The sequence below is a fragment of the Myotis lucifugus genome, unplaced genomic scaffold, assembly GCF_000147115.1.
Source record: "Myotis lucifugus unplaced genomic scaffold, Myoluc2.0 scaffold_100, whole genome shotgun sequence".
NCBI classification, from domain to species: domain Eukaryota; kingdom Metazoa; phylum Chordata; class Mammalia; order Chiroptera; family Vespertilionidae; genus Myotis; species Myotis lucifugus.
This window is the reverse complement of record NW_005871148.1, coordinates 423,705-450,261: the sequence shown is the minus strand read 5'-3', so window position 1 is coordinate 450,261 and position 26,557 is coordinate 423,705. Positions and strand designations below refer to the sequence as shown.

The 26,557-nt window shown below is 50.2% G+C and overlaps 3 protein-coding genes across 5 annotated transcripts in view; 1 reads left to right on the top strand and 2 right to left on the bottom strand.

Annotated features, from left to right (window-relative positions):
- The first annotated feature begins 602 nt into the window (after nt 1-602).
- Nucleotides 603-4,966, top strand: NAGS (N-acetylglutamate synthase). Its single transcript, XM_006092284.3, has 8 exons — nt 603-610; nt 1,139-1,322; nt 1,847-2,121; nt 2,233-2,446; nt 2,682-2,862; nt 3,414-3,585; nt 3,682-3,864; nt 4,595-4,966. Exons 1-8 carry the CDS (start codon nt 603-605, stop codon nt 4,746-4,748), a joined length of 1,371 nt encoding a protein of 456 aa, XP_006092346.2. The 3' UTR covers nt 4,749-4,966.
- Nucleotides 4,967-6,164: 1,198 nt separating this feature from the next.
- On the bottom strand, nt 6,165-9,706 carry TMEM101 (transmembrane protein 101). Of its 2 annotated transcripts, none has more exons than XM_014458802.2 (4): nt 9,570-9,706; nt 9,008-9,188; nt 8,085-8,231; nt 6,165-7,124 (listed from the first exon to the last, which is right to left on the bottom strand). In XM_014458802.2, exons 2-4 carry the CDS (start codon nt 9,149-9,151, stop codon nt 6,816-6,818), a joined length of 600 nt encoding a protein of 199 aa, XP_014314288.1. In that variant the 5' UTR covers nt 9,152-9,188; nt 9,570-9,706; the 3' UTR covers nt 6,165-6,815. The 2 variants fall into 2 exon arrangements, with proteins under 2 accessions (XP_014314288.1, XP_006092345.1); XM_006092283.3 differs by having other exon boundaries at nt 9,445-9,679.
- LSM12 (LSM12 homolog) overlaps nt 9,679-26,557 on the bottom strand; it is a 32,296-nt gene continuing 15,417 nt past the window's right edge. Inside the window, exons 3-6 of one of the 2 annotated variants that reach the window (XR_002830116.1) lie at nt 25,375-25,484; nt 23,684-23,810; nt 22,756-22,914; nt 9,679-9,785 (exon numbers count right to left, since the gene is read on the bottom strand). Coding sequence is in view for 1 of the 2 variants with exons in the window: in XM_006092282.3 (XP_006092344.1) it covers nt 22,822-22,914; nt 23,684-23,810; nt 25,375-25,484 (330 nt within the window). In the remaining variant the exon portion in view is untranslated. Of the gene's footprint in view, nt 9,786-21,264; nt 22,915-23,683; nt 23,811-25,374; nt 25,485-26,557 lie in introns of those variants that run through there. The other variant, XM_006092282.3, reaches the window with a different exon arrangement.

Below are 26,557 nucleotides of genomic sequence, written 5' to 3'. Positions count from 1 at the left end.
GTTTTAGATATGAATAAATTTTAAAAGTTTAAAGAAAAAATTTAATGCTAATAAGGAGTGATTTGAGGATATGACAAAAATATTCCAGGTCGAACTCAGTGGCTGGTGTGCGAATAACCCTGGTAACTTCATGATTCCAAACGGCTTTGAGCTGGGACAACAGGACAGAGCCCTCTCGACCCCCAGCAGGACTGGCTCTCCCCCACCTCGGTGCCCTCCCTCGGTCGGGGCAGGAGTCACTGCCACCTGCTCTCCCCTCGGGCCTTAGTCAGACTCCCCTGTAATCATCCAAGACCCCGCAGGCCCCCCGAAGTCACCCCCCGGGTCCGCTGAGCCCTTCCTGAAACCCCGCCTTGGCCGCAGATCAAAGACGCCGCCACCCTTATCTCGGTCATGTGACCCCGGCTAAAGGGTTCCATCCGACCCCCCCCCAGGGGCGGGGGAGCCTGTGGGCCCGCCCACCGACCCGAGGTCTGACCCAGCGGCGACACCGAGCCCACTGCCAGCCCCGCCCGCCCCGCGGCCGGTTAAGAGTCCCCCCGAGCACGAAGCTCGGGACAGACGGCCACTCGTGGGGGCGAGCTGGCGTGGGTGTCGCGGCGATGATGCGGTGGGCTTGGGCGGTGCGGACCACCGCAGGGGCCGGGCTGCTCCAGGTCCTATATGAACTTTACGATTCGGTTGGGGAGATTGAGAAGTAAAATAGGCTAGCAAATTCAAAAAACTCGCACAAGCTTTTTGAGAGGTGGAATTATGACAATACAAGAAGGCATAACAATTGGACAATTTTTTATGTTAATTAACCATACCCTGCCCCTAACATGTCATTTCCCGTGAGGAACCAGTAATCACTTATCCTAAGATTTGGGACAGAATACCGTCTTAGGTGCTAGAGTTTTGAAACGTAAGGTAAATTTATCCCATATTCAATCACGTAATACTACTAGCTGCATTACACATCTAAATAAGGAGGTTTTTTAGGGCATAATATTATGATGAATGAATGTACTATATTATGTTGCCATTCCCCAATTTAGTGGTATTTAGTTTCACTATTGGAAGTAACTTTCTTTGCAGAAAGATATTTCAACATGAGAGGTTGTGGAGCAATCACCACTCTAAACGCACACTCACGCAGGGCCCATATATCACGACGTGAAAGTCCGGAGCCTCCAAGGCCATCGGGGGGCCGCTCCCTGGTGCAGCGGGACATCCACTCATACCTGAACTATTGCGGGGCCAGCCGCGGGGAGGCGCGCCACTGGCTCTCCCAGTTCCAGACCTGCCACCCCTCCGCCGACAGGCCCTTCGCTGTGATCGAGGTGAGAGGAGCCGCCGCGGGCCGTGCCACGGCGGGGGCCTGGGGTTGAGCGGCGACAGGTCGCCGGGCAGGCAGGACCGGCAGCAGACTCTGCACGGCGGAACCGGGAAGGGGGCCCCAGGACCGGGCGAGGCTTTGAGCTCTCCCCAGAGTCTGGCGCCCAGTCCGAGAGCGGAACCGCCAAGGGTGATGCGCTGGAGAAGGCCCCCACCATGGGCACAGTTAGGGGTTCCGATGGCAAGTGGGGAACCTGGGCGGGAGTCGCTCCCGTCACCCCTCCCCCCAGTGTCCTAGAGTCCAAGGTCGCAGGGAGGAGCGAGGGAGGAACACTAGAGTGAGATAAGGGGATGGCAAGACCCAACGGGGCAAAGGGCGGAGCAGGTGGGCCCCGGTAGCCAGAAATGGGGCCTGGGCAGGGGCGGGGGAGGGGGACTCCTAGGGGGCCCTGAAGGCCAGGCCGCGGGACCAAGCGGGTGCGGCAGGAGTCCGGCCGGTGCGGCTCTCTGACCGCCCGCTCCTCCGCAGGTGGACGAGGAGGTGCTCAAGTGCCAGCAGGACGTATCCAGCCTGGCCTTCGCACTGGCCTTCCTGCAGCGCATGGACATGAAGCCGCTGGTGGTGCTGGGGCTGCCGGCTCCCACAGCGCCCTCTGGCTGTCTTTCCTTCTGGGAGGCCAAGGCACAGCTTGCTCAGAGCTGCAAGGTGCTGGTGGACGCGCTCCGGCAAAACGCCGCTACAGCTGTGCCCTTTTTTGGTGGCGGGTCGGTGCTGAGCGCGGCTGAGCCAGCCCCGCACGCTAGGTCAGTGCAGCCCTGCCTGCCCCTTAGTGCTCAGATCACATGGCCCGTCTGCTCGGCCCCAGCCCAGCGGGCCTGGAGGAGGCCCTCTTGAACACCACGTCTGGCCCACAGCTATGGGGGCACCATCTCGGTGGAGACCGACCTGCTGCAGTGGTGCCTGGAGTCGGGCAGCATCCCCATCCTGTGCCCCATTGGGGAGACAGCCGCGCGCCGCTCCGTGCTCCTGGACTCGCTGGAGGTGACGGCCGCCCTGGCCAAGGCGCTGCAGCCCACCAAAATCATCTTCCTCAACAACACAGGCGGCCTGCGGGACAGCAGCCACAAGGTGTGTCCCCTTCCTTCGGGCTTCACCCACGACTGCTGGCCTCGCTGAGCCCCCTCAAGCCGAGAGTGGAGGGTCCGGGAGGGGCTCAGCCCGGCTGGTGCCCAGATTTGAGCCCTCGCTGGCCAAGGATTCTGGGAGGTGGTGAGGGCAAAGGGGTCAGCGAGAAGAGGTCCCTGGGGCAGGGTGGTCCATGGCCGGCTGCGGGTCGGAGGCTCAATTCCTAGCCCCGACGCAGGTCCTGAGTAACGTGAATCTGCCCGCTGACCTGGACCTGGTGACCAGTGCGGAGTGGGTGAGCGCCAAGGAGCGGCAGCAGATTCGGCTCATCGTGGAGGTGCTCAGCCGCCTGCCCCACCACTCCTCGGCCGCCATCACTGCCGCCAGCACGCTGCTCACCGAGCTCTTCAGCAACAAGGGTAAAGGCAGCAGCAAGGGGGTGGGGGGCGAGCAAGAGAGGACTGGGCCCCGGGAGTGAGCGCAGGCCCCCGGGGTGGGGGAAGCAGGCCGCAGGGGACTCCTCGGCACAGGCTCTCAGCTGTGGCGGAACCTGGCGGAGGTCAGCCAGGTGCGGGAGAATGAGCGGGAAGTTGAATGGAACCAGAGAGATGGGCGTGACTTGGGAGACTGTGGCAACTCCGTAGAGGGCGGAGCTTGGAGGGCAACACGAAGGGGAATGGACCGGACTAGGAGGGTGGGCGGGGCGGGGGCGGGACTAGGTGAAGTAGGTGGGACTCCAGGCCGTGGGCTGAACGGCAGGGACAATCAGCCTGGGAAATGCATTTCCCTGGGAGAAAATCACCTTCAAATCTATGCAGACCACTGAACGCATTTCGCCGGGGCGATCTCCCAAAGCGGGAGATTGTCCCATCCGCCCCCGGCCTATCTGGAGCCCCCAGGCTGCCCCAACGGAGTGGATGAGACCTCGCTCTCGGGCTGAACTAACCCCTCCTCCTTCGTCCCACCCCAGGGTCCGGGACCCTCTTCAAGAACGCGGAGCGGTTGCTGCGAGTGCGCAGCCTGGACAGCCTGGACCAGGGCCGCCTGGTGAACCTGGTCAACACCAGCTTCGGCAAGAAGCTCCGCGAGGACTACCTGGCCTCGCTGCGCCCGCGGCTGCACTCTGTCTACGTCTCCGAGGGGTGAGCCTGGGGGCCCCAGAGGGCAGAGGCCCCGGGACACAGCCCGGCCCTTCGGACCAAGGAGAAGTCCCAGCCTGACTTTCCCCGCTGCGCCAGGTACAACGCTGCCGCCATCCTGACCACGGAGCCCGTACTGGGGGGCACCCCGTATCTGGACAAGTTTGTGGTGAACTCCAGCCGCCAGGGCCAAGGCTCCGGCCAGATGCTGTGGGAGTGTCTGCGGCGGGACCTGCAGACGCTTTTCTGGCGCTCCAGAGTGACGAACCCCATCAATCCCTGGTAGGTTCTGCCCCTCCCAGCCCGGAGCTGGGCACCATCCCCCTCCCTCACCAGCCCTCGCCAGCCACACCCCGGGTCCACCAGGCAGGAAGGCGAGGCGGCCCCTTCTTTCACTAGCTGTCCTTCCCCAGGGAAAGGCCCCGCCCACTGTGGCCCACTTTCCAGGACCACACAGGGAGCCTGAGATTTCCTCCCAGGCAGAGGACACAGAACAACCCCCCTTCCACCCCCGCCCTGCAGCAGTGGATTCCTGGAAGCAAGTGACAGCCCCTCCCCCACCCCCATCTCTCCCAGGGTCCTGAGAAATTCTGATCATTCAGGCTCTACTCCAGGCCCAATTGCCCGCTCGGACTTAAGGCCTAGCAGAACCCCCACTCCTCTCTTTCCTTCAGCAACTCTCCCCTCACTCCCCATTACTCTGCTCTGTGGGCACCAAGTGGTGAACAAGAACCTCTTCCCTGGCTGCACAGCCAAGGCAGTGTGGAGAGAGCAAGGGGTGTCCTCATGCTCACCCTCGCTGTGAGACTCTGGCAAGCTACCCCGCTCCTCTGAGCCTTGGCTGCTTCCCTGTGAAAGCACACCACCACCAGGCTCTTAGCTGCTGAGGATAAAATCAGGTAACAGACCGCAAGTCCCAGCAGGGTGTCTGGTATGTAGGAGGTCCTCAGTAAATGAACCAGTGAGAAATGAGCACTGGCCTGGCACTAAAAGCTCCCACCACCACCACCAGGTACTTCAAGCACTGTGATGGCAGCTTTTCCAACAAGCAGTGGATCTTCTTCTGGTTTGGCCTGGCTGATATCCGAGACTCCTATGAGCTGGTCAACCATGCCAAGGGGCTGCCGGACTCCTTTTGCAAGCCAGCGTCTGACCCAGGCAGCTGACCCTCACCACCAGCCCTGCAGGCCCTGGGACAGCCAGGGTGGACCGAAAGCCATGTCTGCCGGAGGTGACTCCAGGCAGCCACAGGCTGGACCAGGTTTGTTGGCAGAGTGATCTGGAGGAGGAAGCAGCCCCTCCTCGACTCTACCTGAGGCGGGAGGCGAAGTGGGACAAGCACAGGAAGAGTCCATCCAAGACCTCCACTTGCTCGAAAGCCACCACCAGATGGCCTTCCACCAGAGTCTAGGGATCTGGGGGGTAGGGGAGGGGTTGCCTTCCCGGGCTCTACTCAGGGCTAAACTTTAGAGTAGGTCAGTTTCTGTGGCTTCTGTGCTGTGTTTTGAGGCTTCCTCGCCCAAAACACAGCACAGAGGCCCTGTCTGCCTGACCTTCTACCACTCATTTTCATTCCTTTGGGTGTTGCAACTTTTCAGGAGGCCTTGATTAAAATGAAAATACTTGTCTGAGAGTCAGCTCACACTTGAAAGGAGCAGTGGCTCTCTGGGAGCAAGATCTTGTGGGCTGAGGAACCAGGGGACTTCTAGAGAGAGCAGAGGAGCTAAATGAGATGGAGGGCCCCCACGATGAATGCTGCCACCATGTCCCTCAATGCAACCCCCTGAGGGGCTCCCCTATTCCTAAGTTGGGGAACATCCTCCATTCCACAGACCAGACCGACAGCAGTCCCAGCTCCCTTTCAGGCAGGGCACAGAACCCCTGCAGCCCCCTAGAGGCTGTGTCCCCATCTTTGTGGGAGCAGACAGGCAGTAGCCCAAAGCTGGAGGTTTCATTGAATATTTTTGACGCCCATGATGTTCCAGGTACCACACTGGTTGCTGAGACTACCTTCTGCCAGGGGGTGCATGGATGAGTGGGGAGAGGGCCCATTAAGAGGCCTCCATAGCACAGCAGGGACTGTGAACCAAACCCCAAGAGCAGCCCGTCTTCCCTCAGAAGGTGATGTTCAGTATACATCTGGGCGATGGCATCACACAGCCTGACCTGCAATCCAGCTCTGAGGCTGGGTTTGCCCTGTGGCTTGAGGCAAGCTGCTGACCTTCTCTGAGTCTCCATTTCCCTACCTGTAAGATGTAAATCCCTTGGCCTCACAGTGGACACTTAATGTTAGTTCTCCCCCTCAAGGTTGCTCTCATTAAGGATTTATTCAAAAACAGCTGACATCAATGCGGAGGAAAAATAAGCTACAATAAGGATTGAGGTGAGAGGTCAAAAGAACATACTACAGGGAGGATGAGATCCTTGAAGAGAGCCGAAGGACTGTGGGAACTCTCAGAATAGGGGCAAGATTACGGCAGGGCCTTGATGGAGCTTAACCAGATATGTTCTTTCAAGAAACCCAAGATCAATCCCAGCCAATGGCAAAGTGTCCCGTGGGGAGAACAGAGAAGCAAAGCCAATGTCTGTATAAAATGTTTATTTTTGGAGGACTGTGTGGTCTGGTGTTTGGGAGGGCACTCACCCCACCAGGCCATCCATGGAGCTGGAAACAGAAGGCAGGAAGCGGAGTTGGCCGCTGCCTACCCCACCCCTTCACACCCGAGGAGACTGTGGCCTGCTCTGCTCTCAAACTAGTGTTATTTCTGCCCCTGGCACATCCTGAGAACCCATGTGACTTCTGTGGCTCGACCAGCCCCTCTGCTCCTCCAGGGCCTGATCCACTTGTCAGCGGTTCGCATAGCCTAGCTGCCTCTGCCAGTTCAAAAGGAATTTTTCACTTTTGCTCTCTTCCAGTTCTTAGGTCTTCCTTCCTGTCTCCCACACCCAGTACCCCTACCCTAGTGCTGCCTTACTCTCTTCTCTGGCCTCACCTCTCCTCCTAACAAATGGAGAAAAACCCTGTAAGGCATCATCATGAGGGCTCCCCCATCAAGGGCTGAGCCCAGGAACTGGGGAACAGACCTGTCTCTTACCAACACACCCACATACACACAGAGCAAAGAATCAAACAAACAGACCAAAAAGCATAAATAAACATAACCGGGCCAGCAAGAAAGGTAGGGTGACCCTCAGCGGCTCCCTGCACCCATTTCAGCTTCTCCCAGTGCAACTCAGCCATCAGTGGCTAGGATGACAGCGGCCCCAAAGATGCCCACACTCTCTCCAAGGAGCTTCATCTGGTTCCAGAACTCCACACGCCGTGTGTGGTGCCAGTAGGCAACATTGCCGTCAATGAGCAGCATGACCGGGGGCAGCAGTACAGCCAGGATCTGGGCAGCCAGGGTCACGTAGTAGCCAGACAGGAAGGCGAGGGCCAGGATGCCATACAGCAGGAAGAACAGCTGGACCATGAGCTCCCCTCCTGGTAGATGGTTCAGATATGCCAGCCGGTCCTCCTTGCTGTGCTGCAGTGAGTAGGCCTAGAGACAAACCATCTTTTAAGACTGTCCAACAAGCTGAGGAGCCTGTCGGAAGCCCACCCGAGATGGCACCTGCAAGTCAGCCTCTGCAAGGTGGGCTTCTGACTCCTCTCTCTCAGACTTGGGGCTCTCTGAAAGTGGGACCTACATCTCCCCCTCAGACTAGGGAGCTACATGAAATGAAGGTCTATGTCTTTCCTATCTCGGGGAGCTTAGAAGATAGCCGGGGCTCTCACCTCTGAATCCAGAGCTCTGCCCTGGAATATGGTGCCCAGTAACTAAGATGAGGGCAAGGAGCCTGGGGCCTGTTCATGTCCCCATCCACACTGGCCTCCCTTAAGGGTACTAGGGACAACCATAATTGGCTAACTAGGCATCCCCCATCAGTTCTTTTTCTTTTAAATCCTCAGCTGAGGATTTATTTACTGATTTGAGAGAGAGAGGAAGGGAGAGAAACATCGATCTGAGAGAAAAACATCAATTGGTTGCCTCCCATACATGCCTCGACAGGGGATCAAACCCACAACCTAGGTAAGTGCCTGACTGGGAATTGAACCCACACCTTTTTGGTGTACAGGACAGCACTCCAACCGAGCCAGCTGACCCAGGCTTTTTTTTTTAATTCAATCCCCATCAGTTCTAAGTGGCACAGTCCCAGCTGCTGCCTGAACCCACCAAACCTCTCCTTTGTCTCCTCTCCCAGTCCTCTAGAGCTGGAGCTGAGAGGAACAATCCATCTTGTTCTCCTGCCTCTCAGGCTTGGGAGTGAATGGCCAATTCAACCTTTTCTCCCCCTGGTGGCTGTAATATTGGAAGAATACTGGCCAGGTCTCAGGCCCTTGGAGGGCCTCTGAGGCATGGCCATCAGGATCTACAGGCCCACCTCCCTGAGTTCTGCCAAGCATGGGCACACGTTTTACTCCCAGTCAAGCACCTCCAGCCAACAGTCCCTCAACCTACCACACAGATGAGGTAGATGCCCAGGAAGACCTGGCCCGTGGACTGGAGGGAACGGCTGCGGGGTTTCCGACGGTAGAGCTCCCCAGCACCGCTAGCCAGCACAAGGAATCCGCCAATGATGGCAACTGTGCGTGAGTACATACGGACCTAGGCCAAGGCAAGGGGACTCCAGTCAGGAACTGCAACTGCCACATATTTCCTGACTGCACAGAGCACAGAACTTCCTCTCTATACATTCCCTTCCATGTGATGAACCCTCTTACCATTTCCAAGTGTGGTGGGCAGGTACAGCAGAGACAGATAATTCTTTTTATCAGAAGTGGCCCAAAGGGGTTAATTAAATTGTTCAAGATCCTACAGAAAGTGGCAGAACCCAGTTACCAAGTGTTGTCCCCTTCCCACCCCCAGGCCTGCAGCCCAGAATCCCCATGTTCTTTCTGCTATTTAGTATAGTCTGTTCCATAAAAAACCCATTGATCTCACTTTCCTGTAGCCCTCACACAGCTGCCTCCCCTCCTGGACAGACAGCCTTCCTTAAGGTCAGTGCCTTTGTCCAGGCCTCTCTCCAAGCCCAAAATGCCTGGCAGGGGTTCTGGCATTTACAGGCTTGTGTGCTGCACTAGGATTACTTAAATTTCACAAAATTACATCTTTGGACCAGACACCTCCAAGGTTCCTTTAGCCCTCTGAGTCCGAGATTACTAAACTAACGGTTTAAAGGGTCCTGGAAACCAGGTGAGCTAGTCCTGGCTCCACCTGCGATGGTAACTGTGGTGTGACTTGGGGTAAGTCTGTTTCCCATCCGTGGACCTCGGCTCCCACACTCTGGAAGGAAGGTTTGTGGGGTCTCTCGGGTCCGTCCATTGCAGTCTGTAAAACCCCCGCACGCCCAAGGCCAAGTCCTCCGCAGGCCGGCCGCTCACCTTCAGCCAGTCCCCGTAGTGGACGTAGCCCCCGACGTAGGCGGCGTAGGTGCTGACGGCCAGCTGCAGGGCGGCCCCCAGCGCGAACCAGCGCCGCTTCACCCCGAAGGACATGAAGCTGGCGCACAGCACGGCCGCCCCCATGTCGAAGTACAGGTAGGGCACTGGTATGTCGGGCTTCCTGCAAGCCGGGAGGGGCAAGCAAAGAGGTCAGAATGAAGAGGGGAGAAGAGCCTGGAGCCCCCCTGACTTCCCGCCAGCTCCACTGCTCCTCCAAACCGGAAACCCCGCTCATGGCCGTGACCCCCGCACTACGCTCGATGTCCACCGTGCTCCGGACCAGAGCCCCTAACAGTCTGAGATCCCAGGTCCTCCCAGCCCCAGGCCCAACTCCTTCCCCACCTCACCGCAGCCTCCCACCGCGGGGGCCCGCTCACCGGCGCGCCTCGGCCCTCTCGGCGTACAGCATGAGCTGGCTGAAGCAGCCCCAGAAGGGGCAGCGTGTGAGCAACACCGAGCCCAACTGCATGAGCAGCTGCAGTAGCCACCGTCGCGAACCCACCTTCGACGCCATCTTGGGGAAGGGCAGTCCGCCGCGGCCTCAACCGGGTCTGGGAGGCCGGGGCGGGGGTGCGACACGCAACTTCCGGTCTCGCGGGGTTTGTTTTTACCTCTTCCGTTGGGAAACAAGGCTCTCGTCCTGTAGTTCTGGACCGAAGATGTTCTAGCAACAGAGTTCAGCCTTTCCCTCTGCCCATGGAGGCTTACGGCCCCCTCTCTGTAGATGCAAAATTGAAAACTAGACTAAAGGAAGGAACAGTGGGAAGCCTTGAGTCATAAACTTAATGAAGCGAACTAGTCTTGGAATGCAGCTAGATCCTAACTCCAACCCTGTTACTTAGGGCATATTGGCTGTACTTCCCAAGATTCCTCTGTGAGATAGAAATGACTTCTACTGTAGGGTTGCTGTGAGGTTTAAATGTGACCGTGTTGGTGCTAGCACATAATAGGGGTTCAGTAAATGCTGTGCATACGCAAGCCTGAGGAAATCCTCTGCTTTTGTTTAAATTCAAAGTAAGGGGTTCTCCAAAGTTACCTGTAGAGAAGTATGGTCTTGGTCTGCCTTTCTTACGTCCCCTAAGAGAGAGATCTGAGGTGTATATATGGGACATCTCACTATCAGTCCATATTCTTCAATTGCCACACTCCCAATCTAGCCCAAACTACCATCTTTTGTAGGTTTAACTGCAGCAGGTTTCCAACTGGTCTCCCCCACTTCTCCTTTGGTCTCGTTTGTTCTCAGCTTCCTATTTTATTTTCATAACCATCAGGCACTCTTCCTTTGAATCACTTGGCACACAGGCAATTATGTATCTGTAATTCTTCTGTTAATGATTAGATTAACACTAGTTTGTGAGCTCCAGGCCAAGGACAGTGTCTGGTGTCTGTTTACTACTATATTCGCAGGCCCTAGTATACAAAATGCATTCAGGACGTATGTGCTGAATAAAGTGAACAAGAGATGTTGCCACTATCCTATTCATCATAGGTACTTAGTAATTATTTGTTGGATAAGTAAATGGGCAAAAGTTCTGGGCATTCTGGCATTGCCACCACAAAGCTGCCCCCGCATAGCTTCCTGCACCCCACCCACCACCCTATAATATAAATTTATCTTCCAATACTGAAGTTAAGATTCTATAAGCACTCCCACTAGGCCATTTAATTCAGGTCTGTTTCTAGTTCCCTTGGGGGAAAAGGGGCCTCACGTCCAAACAGCATTCTGATCATGTGAATTAAAAATTTCCCATCAGCCCAGCAGGCGTGGCTCAGTGGCTGAGGGTCGCCCTATGAACCAGGAGGTCACAGTTCGATTCTGATCAGGGCACATGCCTGGGTTGTGGGTTCGGTCCCCAGTGCAGGGCGTGCAGGAGGTCGCCGATCAATTATTCTCTCTCATCATTGATGTTTCTATCTCTCTCTCCTTCTCCCTTCCACTCTGAAATCAATAAAATTCTATTAAAAAAATAAAAACTTCTGATCAGCCAGTAAAAGCTAGACTACAAACACTTTTTCATATTTAACTTTTTACAAAGTCACTAGGATAAAGCCTGGGTATGTTAGAATGTGAGAGAGGGATATATCCATGCAAAAAAAAAAAAAAAAAAAAAAAAAACAGAAACAAAAAAATCCTAGGGAATGGAATTATGTAGGTGTATGGTGGGGCAGAGGGTGGGGAGGTAGGGTCTCCAGGTAAGAGGAATGAGAAAAAGCCTGGATTAAAGGTCATTTTGGCTCTAGCTGGGTTGCTCAGTGGTTGGAGCGGTAGCAGGTTAGATTCCGATCAAGGGCACGTACCTCAGTTGCAGACTTTAGTTGGGGCAAGAGCGGGAGGCAACCAATGGGTGTCTCTCTCTGTCTCCTCCGCCCCCCTTCCACTCTGTCTAAAAACCAATGGAAAAAATATCCTCGGGTGAGGATTAACAACAAAAGTCATTTTGCCTACCTTCCCTGCCCACCAGTGACAACTACGAGAAAGTTTTCATCACCATAACACAAGCACATAGTACAGAATAAACTTTCCAATGGACTTTATTTCCTAATCTCCTCACCCATCCCTGATTCAAATGGGACAAGATACACAACCTTGGGAAGGAGCTAAGGTATTGAGGACTGGAAATGGGATCATACATGTCCATGAATAGTTTTAGGAGCCTGCACCTGGAACAGTCCCCTACCCCAGACCACACCTTCCGATTAAGCCCCCCAAAACAGACGGCAGGGACATGTATGAAGGAGAATAGGATTAATGAAGTTTTTTCCCTTGTTACCCATCCCATCCCAATTCCCTCTGGTGTTCAGTCTCTATCTTTTATTGCTTTCTCCCCAGAGGGGTACTGAGGGCTAGAGGCCAAGTCCCTCTTTATAGGGCTAGGAAAGATGCTGGCATTGTGCTAGGTCAGAAGTGGTAAATAAGTGAGTAGTGGGGTTCTAAGACCTGAGATGAACATAGCCATTTGTCCTTCCTCCCTCCACCCCTGCCTGGACAGACAACAGCCCCTAAGACTTCTGAGGAACATTCCTTCTCCTCGGTCCACCTGCCCTCCCCAATCCAGCTGCCTCCGCTTCCCTCTAGAGCACACCCTACCTCTCCAGAGGGCTTCCCTGTTCCTCTGGGGCACCCCCTCCTGCACTTGCCCTCAGCCATGACCACAGCACCATGGTGACTAGCATGGTGCCTATGATACCCAGCTCAGTAACTGTCTCAGATAAGCAAAGCCAGGCCTCCACACTACTCAGCTATGCCCCCTACAGCCTCCCAGGTCCAGCACAAGTCGCACTGCCCAGGTTGGCCACATACAAGTGCCACAGATGGCCCAGCTTCTGGAAAGCCTGCTGCAGAGATGATTGGCCAGCAGCAGCCGTGTGCACGCTGTCCGGATGCCCGCCATCACCTTAAATTCGAGGTGCTGTTGCCTACTAGAGAAAGGAGGCCCAGCATGCACAGAGCTGCAAAGGCCTCAGCCTCTAGCTTGCTGATGTCATTCCCAGCCAGAGGACCTCCAGGCCTGGCATGGTGGCCAGGGCCACATCCCCAACTTGCTGCAGCTGGTTCCCAGTGAGCAAGAGCCAGTGTAGGCAGAAGTGGCCCCCAAACTGTGGCCAGGCTGTGGCTCAGGTCAAGCTGTTCCAGGTTTCCCAGGCCCCACAGGCTGCAGGGGTCCACATTGGCAAGCAGGTTGTGAGAGGTGTAGGCGGAGCAGAGCCCAGGGTGGCCGAGAAGTCCATGGACAGGTGGACCAGCTGGTTGTAGCTGACATCCAGCTGCTCCAGAAAAACCCAGGCCAGCCAGTGCTCTACCAGCCAGATCCCATAGGACATTGTGAGAAAGCAGCAGCACTTGCAGTCCCCACAGGCCCTGGAAGGAGCCGCCTGGCAGGTGGCTGGATTATTGTGGCTCAATTCCAAGAGCCAGACTGTCAGGAAGCCTGGGAGGGAGACTGAGCAGGTGGAGGCCTCCACAGTCCACCACTCAGTGGCTAGCCAGGTGCATGGTACTGGGTATGCTGCCACCAGATTCCCAAGCAAGGCTGATGCTACTATTGTAGCCATGGGAGGAATGGCCACACCTGCCCTGTCCTTGCCCCACGAGGGGCTGGGGTGAGGATGGCCTCAGGTGCTCATGGATGCTGAGACCTTTATGCTTCACTCCTCCACCCAGAACCCTGGGCAAGCATGGGCGCTAGGAGGGAAAAATAAAAGCAGACACCATCAGGGGTCTTTTCACTTTCCGGGCCCCCCAACGTGGTCTCAAGGAATCTTCCCTCCATCCCCTCTGATTTACCTCCTACCTAGGTTCCGGCAAGTCATCTCAGCTGGAAACCCCAGCATCCTGATCCCCTACCCCCAGACACTCTCATTCCCTTATTCCTACTCGAATGAAAAGCTATCAGGGAAGATGGACTTTTTAATCCTTCGGGTCCCTTTTTCACTCCAATTTCACACTTCACCTCCCTTATTTCCCATCCAGTCCCAGTAGAAATGCCTTCTCCTGCCTGCAGAGTAGAGCCCTGGCTAGATCCTGGCCTAATTTAGCCACTGAGCTTGTCAAGGCCTCAGGCCTCAGAAACCCAGGGCACTCACCTGTATTCCTGCCACCATCTGCTGAATGCAGTCCCAGCCCAAGAATGGCAATGGGAAGAATCTCAGCTCTAGTTACCTGCCCTCTTGGCCTCAGGCCGGAGCCCCACCCCCAAAAGCTGTAGAGAGGTCAGCTTTCAGGGAAGCCATAGCCCTGAGAGTGGGGATGAGATACAGGCTGAGGAAATCGCCAAGGCCTTGTGGTCTTATATCCTGCCCTGTTGCTCTAAGAACAGGTCCACCCCCTCCCCTTTCTCCCTCCTGGAACCCCACACCCTGCTCTATTTCATATCAGAATAGCAGCTTGAGGCTCCTTGGAGCCCACTCTCAAGTCAGGAAGGAGCTAGGTGTCTCATTCTATACTGCCTGCCTCATAAATCTGCCATCTTCTATATAATTCACCTAAGTCTTGTCTAGATGCAAAGGAAGGGCATGCTCTCTTGTTCTCACTAGTTCAAAGGTCAAAATACTCAACTCTGGTTTTCAAAGAGAGCCCAGCATCTCCTTCTGAAACAAAGAGGGCTCTGGGGCCAGGTGTCTGTACCCAGTGCTTCTGCCTGGGCCCAGGAGGCCAAACAAATTACTTTCTATGTTCCCCAGTGTGCTCATTAGCTCCACCCAGCAAATTCTTCAAAGAATAATGACATTTGGAGGAGATGGTTACTCAAGGCCAAGCATCTCATTAAAGGCTTCATTTAATACTCAAACGAGACGCTCATTTTACAGATGAGGAAACTGATGCTAGGCAAAGTTAGCTAAGTTGCAAAGTCATACTGCTAATTAGTGGCAGAGATGAAATCTGACACAACTCAGACCTGTCTGAATCCAGCTATGCTCCTAACCACTAAGCTACAATGCCCCAAAGACAGGGCCACTGTCCCTCATGCCAGCCAAACACCCCTCTAAGAAATCATCTATAATAATAAACGTGTCTTATGCTAATTAGACCAGATGTCCTTCCTTCTGGACAAAGCGGCAGCGGGCAGGGGCCGAGGCAGAGGCAGCAGACGCCCCCCAGCCGCAGTGGGCGGGGGCCAGGGCCAAGGCCCTTGCATGAGTTTCGTGCATCGGGCCTCTAGTGTCTACAGACTGTCCCCTGAATGACAAGAGCAGCTGAGCCACCACCAACCTAGGATATGAATCTGAGCCTCTGGTTGATCAAACTGAGCTGCTCTGAATTAATTCAAGTAATCTGGTTCAGCAAATTATACTGGAAAAACTTGAGGAATCACTGCCAATATTCTTTGAGAAAACATTACAGAAGATTGCCAGAGACTTGAGCTCAGCCCGAGTTCCAATTTTCAAGTCAGACAAGTAAGTGTTAACAACAAAATTCAAAAAGGGCTCATTGAACATGTTGACTAGTCAGCTAAACATGATGACCACCAGGTGCCCACATGACTTCATTAAAAATAAGTGATTCTCAAACAACTTGATTTCCTTTTTTAACAGGGTTACTGGGTGGTTGTCATAGACAAACATCTGGAGCTTATTAAAGTCTTTCATGATATCCCTTTGGAAGACAGTTTGTAAAAATTGGAACTGACACAGCATTGGGAAGGATAACTAGTATATTTTAGAATCAAGATTTGTAAAAAGCTCTTAATAGGCTGGAATAGTTGGCTAAAAATAAGCCATTTAACTGAAGACAAGACAGTTCCCAGTCATTTCTGCCAGTGTAGCAACTCCTCTGACCCTCACCCAAGAGCTGCGAGACAAAGGAAACATCCTAAAGGGCAAGTACTTGCATGCAGTTCTAGAAATGAGCAGCTGCTTGGAGGACAAATGGGCACAATACAGCTATCACATGTTGTTTCTCAAAACAGTAAGCTCCTCATCAACCAAAGTGCTCAAGCAGGGGCCGTCTGTGGCTGAAGCTAGAGATATCGTAACTGGGAGGCTGGACTGTTTCACATGAGCTCCAAGATCCCGGGCATCTCTAAGTGCTGGGACATTTGTCTGAGCTTCCCATACCACACCTGCGCCGGCCCTGGCACTAGAAGGATCCTATATTTTTGCACTTTCACATACTGACTCCTGGATTTACATGGCTGCCTATCTTTCCTGTAGCCAGTACAGGGGGGATGACAGCAAGACACTTTCAGAATGGCTAATCTGAACAAAAACGGAAGTGTCTGATGACAGCATCCATCTGTAGGGATGAAGGGTCTATCACTGTGACTACTCCCTTGCAAATACCATCAGCTGAAATCCCTTCCCCCTCCATACCAGCGGTTCTCAACCTGTGGGTCGCGACCCCTTTAGCGGTCGAACGACCCTTTCACAGGGGTCGCCTAAGACCATCCTGCATATCAGATATTTACATGACATTTCATAACAGTAGCAACAATAATTTTATGGTTGGGTCACAACATGAGGAACTGTATTTAAAGGGCCAGAAGGTTGAGAACCACTGCTCTATACAGACCTGATTAACACCCTGGTTGTACCCAACTATCCACCTTCTGTGTCTTCAGCCAAGTCACTTAACACAAGTCACACAATGGACACCTGGCTGGCTGCACCCTAAATGCATGAGCACACACCTCTAAGGGGAACTCAGCTATTTTACGTACTTCCTTATGTGTTTAGGACACATCCTCCCTCACCCTCACCTCCCTGCTAAATGTGCAAACTCACCTTCAACTGTACTACTGTCTTCTTCCTTCCTATCAGAGGCCAAAATATCTACTGTGGCCATAGATCTCATCCCCCATCTCCATGGAGTTCATGACAAGGTAACAACTAAATGTCTAGCTCTAGCCCAGTCCTCTCCTCTGAATTCCAGGCTCATTATCCAGCTGCCTTCTGCTCTTCAGTGTTTCATTAGCAAGACAAAATGGCAAAACAGAACTCTTGGTTTTTCCTCTCCCATTGTTCAACATCCACCTCGAAGTCATTCTTACGTTTCTCTTTCCCTCACATCCAATACATCAGCAAGACCTATCAGTCCTGAAATCACTTCAGTCACTACCATCTCCTGCCTACATATTGCAACCATCTAACACAACTGTCTTCCTGCTTCCACTGTTGCCACCTAACATCAGATTAAATCCCTGACAGCTTAACACCCTCCAACAGCTTCCCCACTGTGCCAAGAGCAGATTCCAGTCCCTACAATGGCTACAAGGCCCTGCATGAAGTGGCTCCTGCCCACTGCTCCATCCTGACTTCGCTTCAGCCACCTTTCTTCTAGCAGTTCCTAAACATCCGAAGCTCCTGTCAACCTCAACTTCAGCACTTACTGTTCCTTCTATCTGAGCACTCTCTGCAGGCACCTTGTTCTTCAAATTTCAGCTTAAATCACACCTCAGAGGCCATCCCAGAATATTCTCTTTAAAGCGGTACACACACCTTCTTAAAGCATAAGCAACTACTTCAAGCCAGAGACCAGAATAAAAGGGACCAGGTTAGAAAAAGAAACCATTTGTTAGTCCCTCCACTGAAGACTACCTGCTGGAATTAGCATCAGAATGATTAGTTGGGGGAAAAGGGAGAAGAGGTTACTTAAGTCACTAGAAATATGCCTTACCTTCATCTCACCAGTTCAGAAATAAACTTTGTTCCACTTCAGACTTTTCAACAAAATTGAAAATTAAAAGAAGGGGGTCAAGAGTGGACTGGAGGGGGTCAATGGGGGGAAAAGAGGGGGACATATGTAATACTTTCAATAATATTTATAAAAATAAAAAGAGAGAGCCCTCGCCGGTTTGCTCAGTGGATAGAGCATCAGCCTGCGGACTGAAGGGTCCCAGGTTCGATTCTGGTCAAGGACACATGCCCAGGTTGCGGGCTCGATCCCCAGTAGGGGACATGCAGGAGGCAGCCCATCAGTGATTCTCTCTCATCATTGATGTTTCTATCTCTCCCTCTCTGAAATCAATAAAAATATTTTTTTAAAAAAAGGAAGAAAAAATTAAAGGAAAATGGGACAAAGAGGCCACAATCTGACCAGCCTTGGCCCCAGTTACCCAAATCTGCTCTGGAGAAACCTGGGGGAAAGCCCCGCTGCTTCTCAAGCTGGAATGAGGTGCACTTCCCTTCCCATCCCCTCCCATGTCTTTTACTGGTCTCCTGTTCTCTTTCCAAACCTGACTTCAAGCTTTCTTCAAAACCCAGTCAGTCCTGGATCACTTTTTACTGTGGCTCAGGCAACTCCAGTTATTAAACTGATGGCTTCCAAACTTCTACCTTCATTCTTATCTCAATGGCTGGGTCATAGGGAATAATAACAAAAATGTGTAAGCCATAATCCTTGCCTTAGAGTCTCAAAATCCCCATTAGGCCACTAAAGATAAACCTAAACAAGTAACTATATTACAAGTCATACATGCCACAACTATAATAAAAGCATAATATGCTAATTAGACCGGACATCCTTCCGGATGAAGCCATGGCTGCGAGGGAAGCCTGGGTTCCAGGTGCCAGAGGGAAGCCAGTGCCGCCAGCCAGGGGAAGGAAGGCCTATTCTTGCACTAATTTCGTGCATTGGGCCTCTAGTATGATATAAAATTACGGGAATCACTTTCCATTTTAATTGTTAAGGATGACTTCAGAGGTGACTCTGAAGCAAGGCATTGCAGAATAAGTCAAAGATAGAACTAATTATTGAGGAAGTAATCTCAGAGACCACCCAGCCTCATACCTTTTATATATAACATCTAACAGATTATAGAGTGCACCTTGTGGGCTAGAAATGAAGGAGTTGACAAGTTTCTTCTGACATTGTGAAGTGCACTGCATTTTCAGCAATGCAAGAGATAGTAAGCTGGGGGGAGGTCAATGGGGGAAAAAAAGGAGACATATATACTATTTGCAATACCTTAAACAATAAAACATAACAAAAGAGATAGGAAGCATCATCTTAGAACAGTGGTTTTCAACCTTGGCTGCACATTAGAATCACCTGGGAATCTTTTTAAAATCCTGATTTCTGGGCCTCATCCTCCAGAAATTCTGTTTCTTTGTTACTAATGTTGTAGCCCCACCCCATAACAAAGAAACAGACTTTCCGGAGGATGAGGCCCAGAAATCAGGATTTTAAAAAGATTCCCAGGTGATGCTAATGTGCAGCCAAGGTTGAGAACCACTGTCTTAGAACCTAGAAGATAAGAAATATGTTAACAATGTCTTATGTGGTTGATGAAAAAATTTTGCCTTATTTCCTAATTTTCCTGTAATGAGCCATATAAAAACACAAATGAACTTGTTTTGAAACTTTATAACCCAGCAGCAGTCCATCATCAGTGGATGGCAGCCCAATAGCACCCCTTTTTCACCTGTAAGGTACTCATGGTGTTAAACCCCTGAAGTTTACGTGGTACGGACTGATGATTCCAAGTTTCGTACTTAAAGGGAATTCTCTGGTACCCAGACTGCAGCAATGATGGGAAAACAAACCCACCACGTAAACAATGATCATTTTCCAAATGACATGACCTTGCCACACATCTTGTACATTGTAACTTCTAACACTATACATTCTCACCACAGTATCCTGTCAATAGGACAGTAGATTCTATTTCTGTATATGACTGAAAACTCTCTACTCCTTCCTTAACCAGCATATCTTAAGAAGAGATTTTTTTTTTTTGGTTAATCTTCACCCCACGATATTTTTTCCATTGAATTTTTTTAGAGTGGAAGAAGGAAGAGAAACATGGGTGTGACAGACACATTGACTGGCTGCCTCCCACACACCTCAACCGGGCCAGGTATCAAACCTGCAACCCAGGTACGTGCCCTTGACAAGAATCAAACTCTCGAGACCCTGCTGTGAGTCGGTGCTCTAAACACTGAGCACACGGGCCAGGTAGAAGAACATATTTTGACACACACATTCTTCAAAAATGTAAGGAACCTTTACCTTGTATCAGTGGTTCCCAGGTTAGAGCCCCTGAACTAATATTGAAGTGCTTGAGCAATCTTCATGTTTTCTAAACACTAATCAGTAATGAGCTACTCAACTTACATGGCAGATACTGTATCAACTCAGTGTGGTAAGGCTGTTTATACCAAAGGAACTGGATGCTCTGAAAAGCAGTGAAGGCATATGTGGCAATGAGGGGGTAATCGGGTGCTGGGGTATAGAGCTGTGTGTGTGTATTTGGAGAAATGTCTCAAAGCCAAGACAACAGTGCAAAACTACCTGTATGTTTCGTCATAAATGGAAGATTTCCGGCACCACACTCTTCAACCGTCCAATGTTCTTTCAAACTAGGGGGCAATTTCTGCCACTCTCCTGTCTCCTCTGTGTTCTACCCTAAACCTGGCAAACCAATGTGAGCAGTACACATACCGATAGTTTGGAAACTCACAAAGCAATAGTAAGAGCCCACGGATTTTGTTCCAGCTCTGCCACCACAGGCAGCAGTGGTACTCTCAACAGGTCCCTCACCCAGGTGGAGCTCTTCCTATAAAATGAGTGGTTTTCAAATTATAGTCAAAGAAATTCCTCAGGGGCTCCAGGCAAGAGGTGGGGATGAGATCTGTGAGAGACAAGAGGGTAGGGCTCTGGCGCCCCTACCCTACCCCTGCCCAAATGTGTGTGTGTTTTTTTTACATATTAGCCTTACTTAAAATGCCATCTAAACAGACTTCTAAAACCAAGTTGAAGCCTCTGGAAATCATCTAATCCAATCTCATCTCCAGATTTAACTATCCCAGGACCAACCTAACATTTATATTAATATTTACACAGCACCTTCGAAGAATTAGGCATTTTAAATATCTTATTTAACCCTTAATACCAATTCTAGGAGATGGGTATTAGTTCCATATTTAAGATTCAGACGGGTGAAATGACTTATCTACAGTCAAAGTGAGGAAATAAAGATGTGAGCCCTGGCCAGTGTGGCTCAGTTGGTTGGGGTGTCATCCTGTAATCCAAAAGTTGTGGGTTCGATCTCTGATCTGGGAACATGTGAGAGGCAGCCGATAGATGTTTCTCACATCAATGTTTCTTTCTCTCCTTTCCTCTCTCTAAAAATCAATTTTAATATATATATATATATTTAAAAGATGTAAGGATGTGAACCCAACTATTTGTCTACACCTCACTGCCTGTCTTTCCTACCATACTAACTCTATCTCTTAAATTGCTTAAAGTTCCCACACAGGACTTCATAAACTAAAACAAGAGTCAAAAGTGCTTCCTACCAGAAACAGTACTGTCTCCCAGGGACCGATAGGGCGGTGATAACACGAGACAGAGTGCTTCCCCCTGGGCTTGCTATTTCCCATTAATCACTTTCACTCCTTTAATCATACCTCTTAGGTTTTCTAGATCTTACAAGGCCTCTTTCCCCTCTTTTACCTTCTCCAGAAGTCTACATTTCTGTGCATACTAACTCAAAGGCATGGGACTTCAAATGGTTTTATGCATATACCCAGCCTCTTTATTCTGCTACTCCACTTACCCACAACTCCCAACCCTGGATGCCCTTCTTAAATTACACACTTTGTACCGTATTTCTGGGTGAATTCTCAAGGAGTGGAGGAGAGAGGGTTAAGAGTAGAAAGCAAAGAAACTAAATGGAAAAGTCAAACCAAACACACATACTCTCAGATTCTCTCCCTCTGGGGCCTCTAAAGCATACACAAACCCGAGACATGAGTGATGGTTAAAAAAATTTGGGTTTTTATTGTTTTTTGCTAAACAATACTAAAAAAAATTTCATTTTGAAGGCAGGGCTTGAATTATTTAATTTTGATCCATTTATTTAATTAAAAAAAAAAGGAAGGGGAAAGAGATCATGGCCAAAAAAATAGTAGTTAACCCCCACCCCACCCCCAAAGCTCTAGCCAGTCACATGAGCATCACCCACATCCCACTCAGTGCCCGATACTCAGCTGGTGGCACACTCTGCCCCATTGGACGGCCCTGAAGGCATGGGACAACAGGTGCCAGTTTTGGCTCTCAGCAGGTTATCAAACCAGACAAACTGGTGGGCTAAAGTCCAGAATTCTTTTCAGGTTTTCTGCCCAATGGCTGAGCACATACAAACTGTCATAAGCTTGTAAAATTTAAAGGGAGTGGGCATGGGCATAAGAGAAGGAAGTTGTCAGAAGAGAAACTATAGGCAACCCAGGCTTTCTCCTGGGCTGTTGACTCTGGATACACACTTAAAGAGAGGTGGAGATCGGTGGATTCCAGGTTTCTGATAAAAGAATATCATCCCTCAAGGAGGAGCCGAATGTGCCATGCAAAATAGTTCTGCAGAGGACACTGGAGAAAAGGGCAGCTGACGCTCTCATGTAGGAGACAGGAGAGTAGTGAGGAGGTTCTTCTAGTACCATGAAGTAAGACAAAAGGCAGAAGGAGAATCCTGAGGTTTCAGCCAAATGTGAGACTGGAACACACACAAAGACTAAAAGCCATCAGGAACCCTCAAAGCCAACTCCCATCTGCACACACTGGCTCTACAAAGTGCTGCCGGAGATTCTTGCTGTGAACTAAGCCAAGTTAGTTGCCTGGCTATGGATGGTGGTGGGGAGGGCAATACATTTTTATTTTCAGAGGGATGAGGTGGGAAGAGTGGCCATGATCTAGTAAAAAGAGACCTGCAAGAAGCAGAAAATATTTAGAGAACATTTTAATATATATTTTCATATATATATTTAAAGTTAAGAAAAATAAAACTAATTCAAGCCATGCCCTGTGCAAAAAAAGAAAAAGAAAAAAAGGGGGGGGGGGAATTTAAAGTGAGACCTCTGTCTGCTGTTCTCAACTTAAGTATCACAGTCAGCTTGTTACTTTTATTTTGGAAGATGTAAAAGTTTCTTTCAATCATTCACAAGGTAAGTGTAGCCACTTATAAAAACAGAATGACAGGGACAGACTAGGAAATGAAAGTCAGAGGTGAAAGGGTAGAGCCAGAAAGAAATGTTCAAAAATAAATTTAACAAGGTGACTGTTCCAGAAGGGAGCTGTGAAAAGGACATGGTGGACCAAAGTCTGTTAGTCAAGTAATGATTCAACTTTTAAATTATTCTCTTGTTCTTTTTGTTGGGTGTTTTGTTTGTTCAAGTCTAAGATTTAGAGACGCTGACCCTCTGTTAACAAGAGCCAACAGGAAATATAGGATCCCTTCCCTCCCCCGGCCTGCCTCCGCTGAAGCCACCACCATCGCCTCCTTGGCTGGATGCTGGAAGAGTCCTCCATGTATGTGGACTCAGGATGACAGGGCAGCCTCCTTCTGTGGTTGTTGGGCTTGTGAACGCTGCAGTATCTTTTGGCTTTCCACATCTCTAAAATGTTTTTCAACCTGAAAGAGACCAGTCAGCCTAGGTCAGAAAAGGAGTTCGGCACACAAGGCCTCTCAAACAGTCCACTCCAGGTTTCGACAGCCCCCTCCTGGCCGACCAGCCCATAGATCATTCAGGCGCCTTTGCTTTTGCTGTCTGATGTGGGGTCACTTGTTTCAGCCACAATTTTTGCAGCTTCAGCTAAGACTGGCTAAAATAAGATGACTCTATAAACTAAAATAGAAACTGAAAAGAGACTATTATGATCCAAAAATCCCTCTCCCCTCTTCAGACAAGTACAGAACAGAAAGCTGGTGGGGAATTAGTCTTAAACTTTTCACATCCACAATGTTGGTCTTTCAGTGCTGTTTGTTTTTATAAATGCTACAACTCAATCTAAAAAGTCAGGTGACATATGCAGGGTCAGAGACGCCAATGGCAACTGATTTATACCAGCCAGCCCTTCCTGAGAAGAACCCTGCCTGAGGTGAGAGGAACTGCTCAGGCCAATATCATGCAATTCCCAAAAGCCACACACTAAAAGGATCACACTGCAAATGACCACTCGAGTTACTCCACACTACCCAGTGGTTCCACCCCTGCAGGAGTGTCTAAGCCACAGCTGCAGAGCAGCACACTGCATGGAGGAAGGTGGCAAAGCAGGCCTATTCACAAGGTGGCTGTGTCAGAGGAGGCAGGACTTGCAGCACACTGTCCTGCCCTGATGCTGGAGGGTGAAGGCCAGGGAATCATTCTCTACTTCAAGTTTCATGGCTCCTTTATACTTACTATTTTGCGTACATGGCTCAGTGCACTCCCCTCTTTGCCTTTACAGTTTTCCACTTGATATGGGGGTGTAATAACAACTTCTTCCATGACTATGATGTTTTTTTCTTGCCATTTACAATCTTTAATGCTGGAAGGGAGAGAGAACAGGTGAAAGTTACCTCTTGCAGGCATCCCACACCTCCTGCTGACCCCAAGTTCCCAGCTCACCACTCAGGCAACACTAGCTGCCAGCAGCCCATGGAGAGGAGTAGCCAGGAAACATTTCCTGGGCATCCTAGGAGCAGCAAGGAAACGGATGCACATTTACTCGGAGGAGGACCCAGAAAAGTTGCTCTGCAGCATTAGGGACCTGGAAACCCATAGAAAACTTAGTGGCAGCCCCAGAAGTCCCAGCCAAATTGAGTTCAGCTGGGCTCAGGCCACTAGATTCAACCTGGTAAATTTTTTATATAAAAGGTCAGATAGCAAATTTTTAAGCTTTGCAGGCCATACAATCTCTGTCACTACCACAAAAGCAGCCACAGATGATATATAAACAAATAAGCAGAGTTGGCCTGCTGGCTGTAGTTTGCCAGCCTTTGGCCGAGGGGGAAATGGCACCTTTAGGAAGACAGAACAAATTCCCCACCTTGTTGTGATCTGTACTCTGCCCACCACCTAAAATGGAAGCTGCTCCTCAAAATGGTCCTTCTCAATTATCAGACAGCTGGGCACTTGCTAGACTGGGAAGACCCATTCCAGTTCACACTTTGGGAGACCCAGGACAGCTGATACTACTAAGAGAATTCCTTCACATACCTGTAAATGTTCAGAGACTCACACCATGGACTCAAACAGCTCTGATGCCAGCTGCCATCTGTGCACCAGACCCAGGTGGTTAAATAGGGTAACAGAAGGCAGCAGGGGGGAGGAGGAGTGTCAAATGTTCAGTTTTTCAGCAACTAGGGAAGCTAGTGGAGTCAAATGACTTCTGCTGTGACAAAATGTCTTTTAGAAGGTGGTGATAAAGTGGCCTTCTGCTCTCCCTAACTCCCTATGTTCACCCCAATGTACCAATGGGATGGGCAAGAGAGAGATAACTTTTCCTTAATAAAACTGCATAAGCTGCCCTGCCCGGTTTGGCTCAGTGGATAGAGCATCGGCCTGGGGACTCAAGGGTCTCAGGTTCGATTCCGGTCAAGGGCATGTACCTTGGTTGCGGGCACATCCCTAGTGGGGAGTGTGCAGGAGACAGCTGATGGATGTTTCTCTCTCATGGATGTTTCTAACTCTCTATCCCTCTCCCCTCCTCTCTGTAAGAAATCAATAAAATATATTTTTTTAAAAACCAAAAAACTGCATAAGCTTTTAGAGAAAGGTACAAGATAAAATAATAAAAGACAAATAGATCACTAGTTCTAAATTATGGAATACTAGGTATGGAAGGGACCCTCAGGGATAACCTAATCGAAAACTAAGTCTTACAGATGAAGAAACTGAAGCCCAGAGAAGACAATTTGTCCACAATTACACCATTTTCTCTATGGAAAGGCAACAAGTACCCATATCCCTGGATGTCGAGGTATTGCCAACACACTACCCAGCTTCCCTGGTGACTTTCAGGAACACAACTACCTAAAGTCAGCCACCAGACAGCACAGCCAGGCAGCACCACCCCCGGGACAAGGGATCTCTATGCTCCCCCAACTCACGTCTTGTGAATGGTCTGGAAGAGCTGCTGGCCCTCTAGGGAGACCCCAGCGCTGATTGCATAGGCCTGGCTCAGCTTCTCCTCCTTCTCTGTCCGTGCTTTGCTGGCAAGCTAAAGTGGGGGAGAGGAGAGAGACTCAGAAAAGCATTCACCTTCATTCTTTCCAACTGTCAAGCCAAAATTGAGGAAAGGAGGCCGGAAAAGACAGGTTTGGGTAGATTCAGTTTTCTCAGAGATCAAAAGTGAAACAAATACACACAATATACCTGAATAATTACTGCTTTTCCTGGCAAACATTCCTTCCTCCCAATATTTTGAATGTCTACCATGTGCCAGGCATTCACTATGTTAAGCTAGAGATACAGCATTGAAGGGAGGGAGTGGAGATAAGACGATAAACAAAAATATAAACCAGGTTAACTTTACACAGTGGTAAGTGCTAGGAAGGAAACAGAGCAGGGTAATGTGATAGAGTATGATTGTGGAGCTACCTCATGGGAAAGTGGCAGTCAGAGTTAAAAGGTAATACAAACATTTTTATGAAAGGAGAGAATAAGGAATATTTATCAGCTACTGTGCTAGAGCCTCGGGTTTGAAATTAATGTCTCACCCTGCCTCTGAGTTTCAGAGACTATCTGAGGGAGGAGGGGAACTGAGCACAAAAGACTCTACCTTTCCAGCACCATTATCTGTGCTCATACAAGTAAACCTAACCCTGGATATTGTCCATCTTCAGCTTGAGCTGAAGAGCGATCCTGCTCTTTAGAAAAAGGGCCAGCATTTTACTTCATGTCAGTCCTTAATTGCCATCTAGTGAAACAATCACAAACTGATCAAACAAAATTCTACTAAAACATAGGAAATTCCTCCGAACGGGGTGGGGCCCCCTGTCGATCCTGTTGCTCCTCTAATACATTTTTTACCCCCACCCCACAATATTGGTTGCTAGAGACTTGGAGTAGAAATCTGTTTGCGTATAAGACAAAATAAATAGGCTGGGCAAGATGGTTAAAACAAACAAAAGACAGATAATGCGTCTGAAAGTCAAATGATTTGGAGATTTTCAGACACATGAACAGTTTAGTATTGATGCTACAGCACATTAAAAACATGTGCAAACACACAATTTGTCCTGACACACTAGCTCCTTAAATACAAAGAGAGGTAATCATACCTCCAGCACA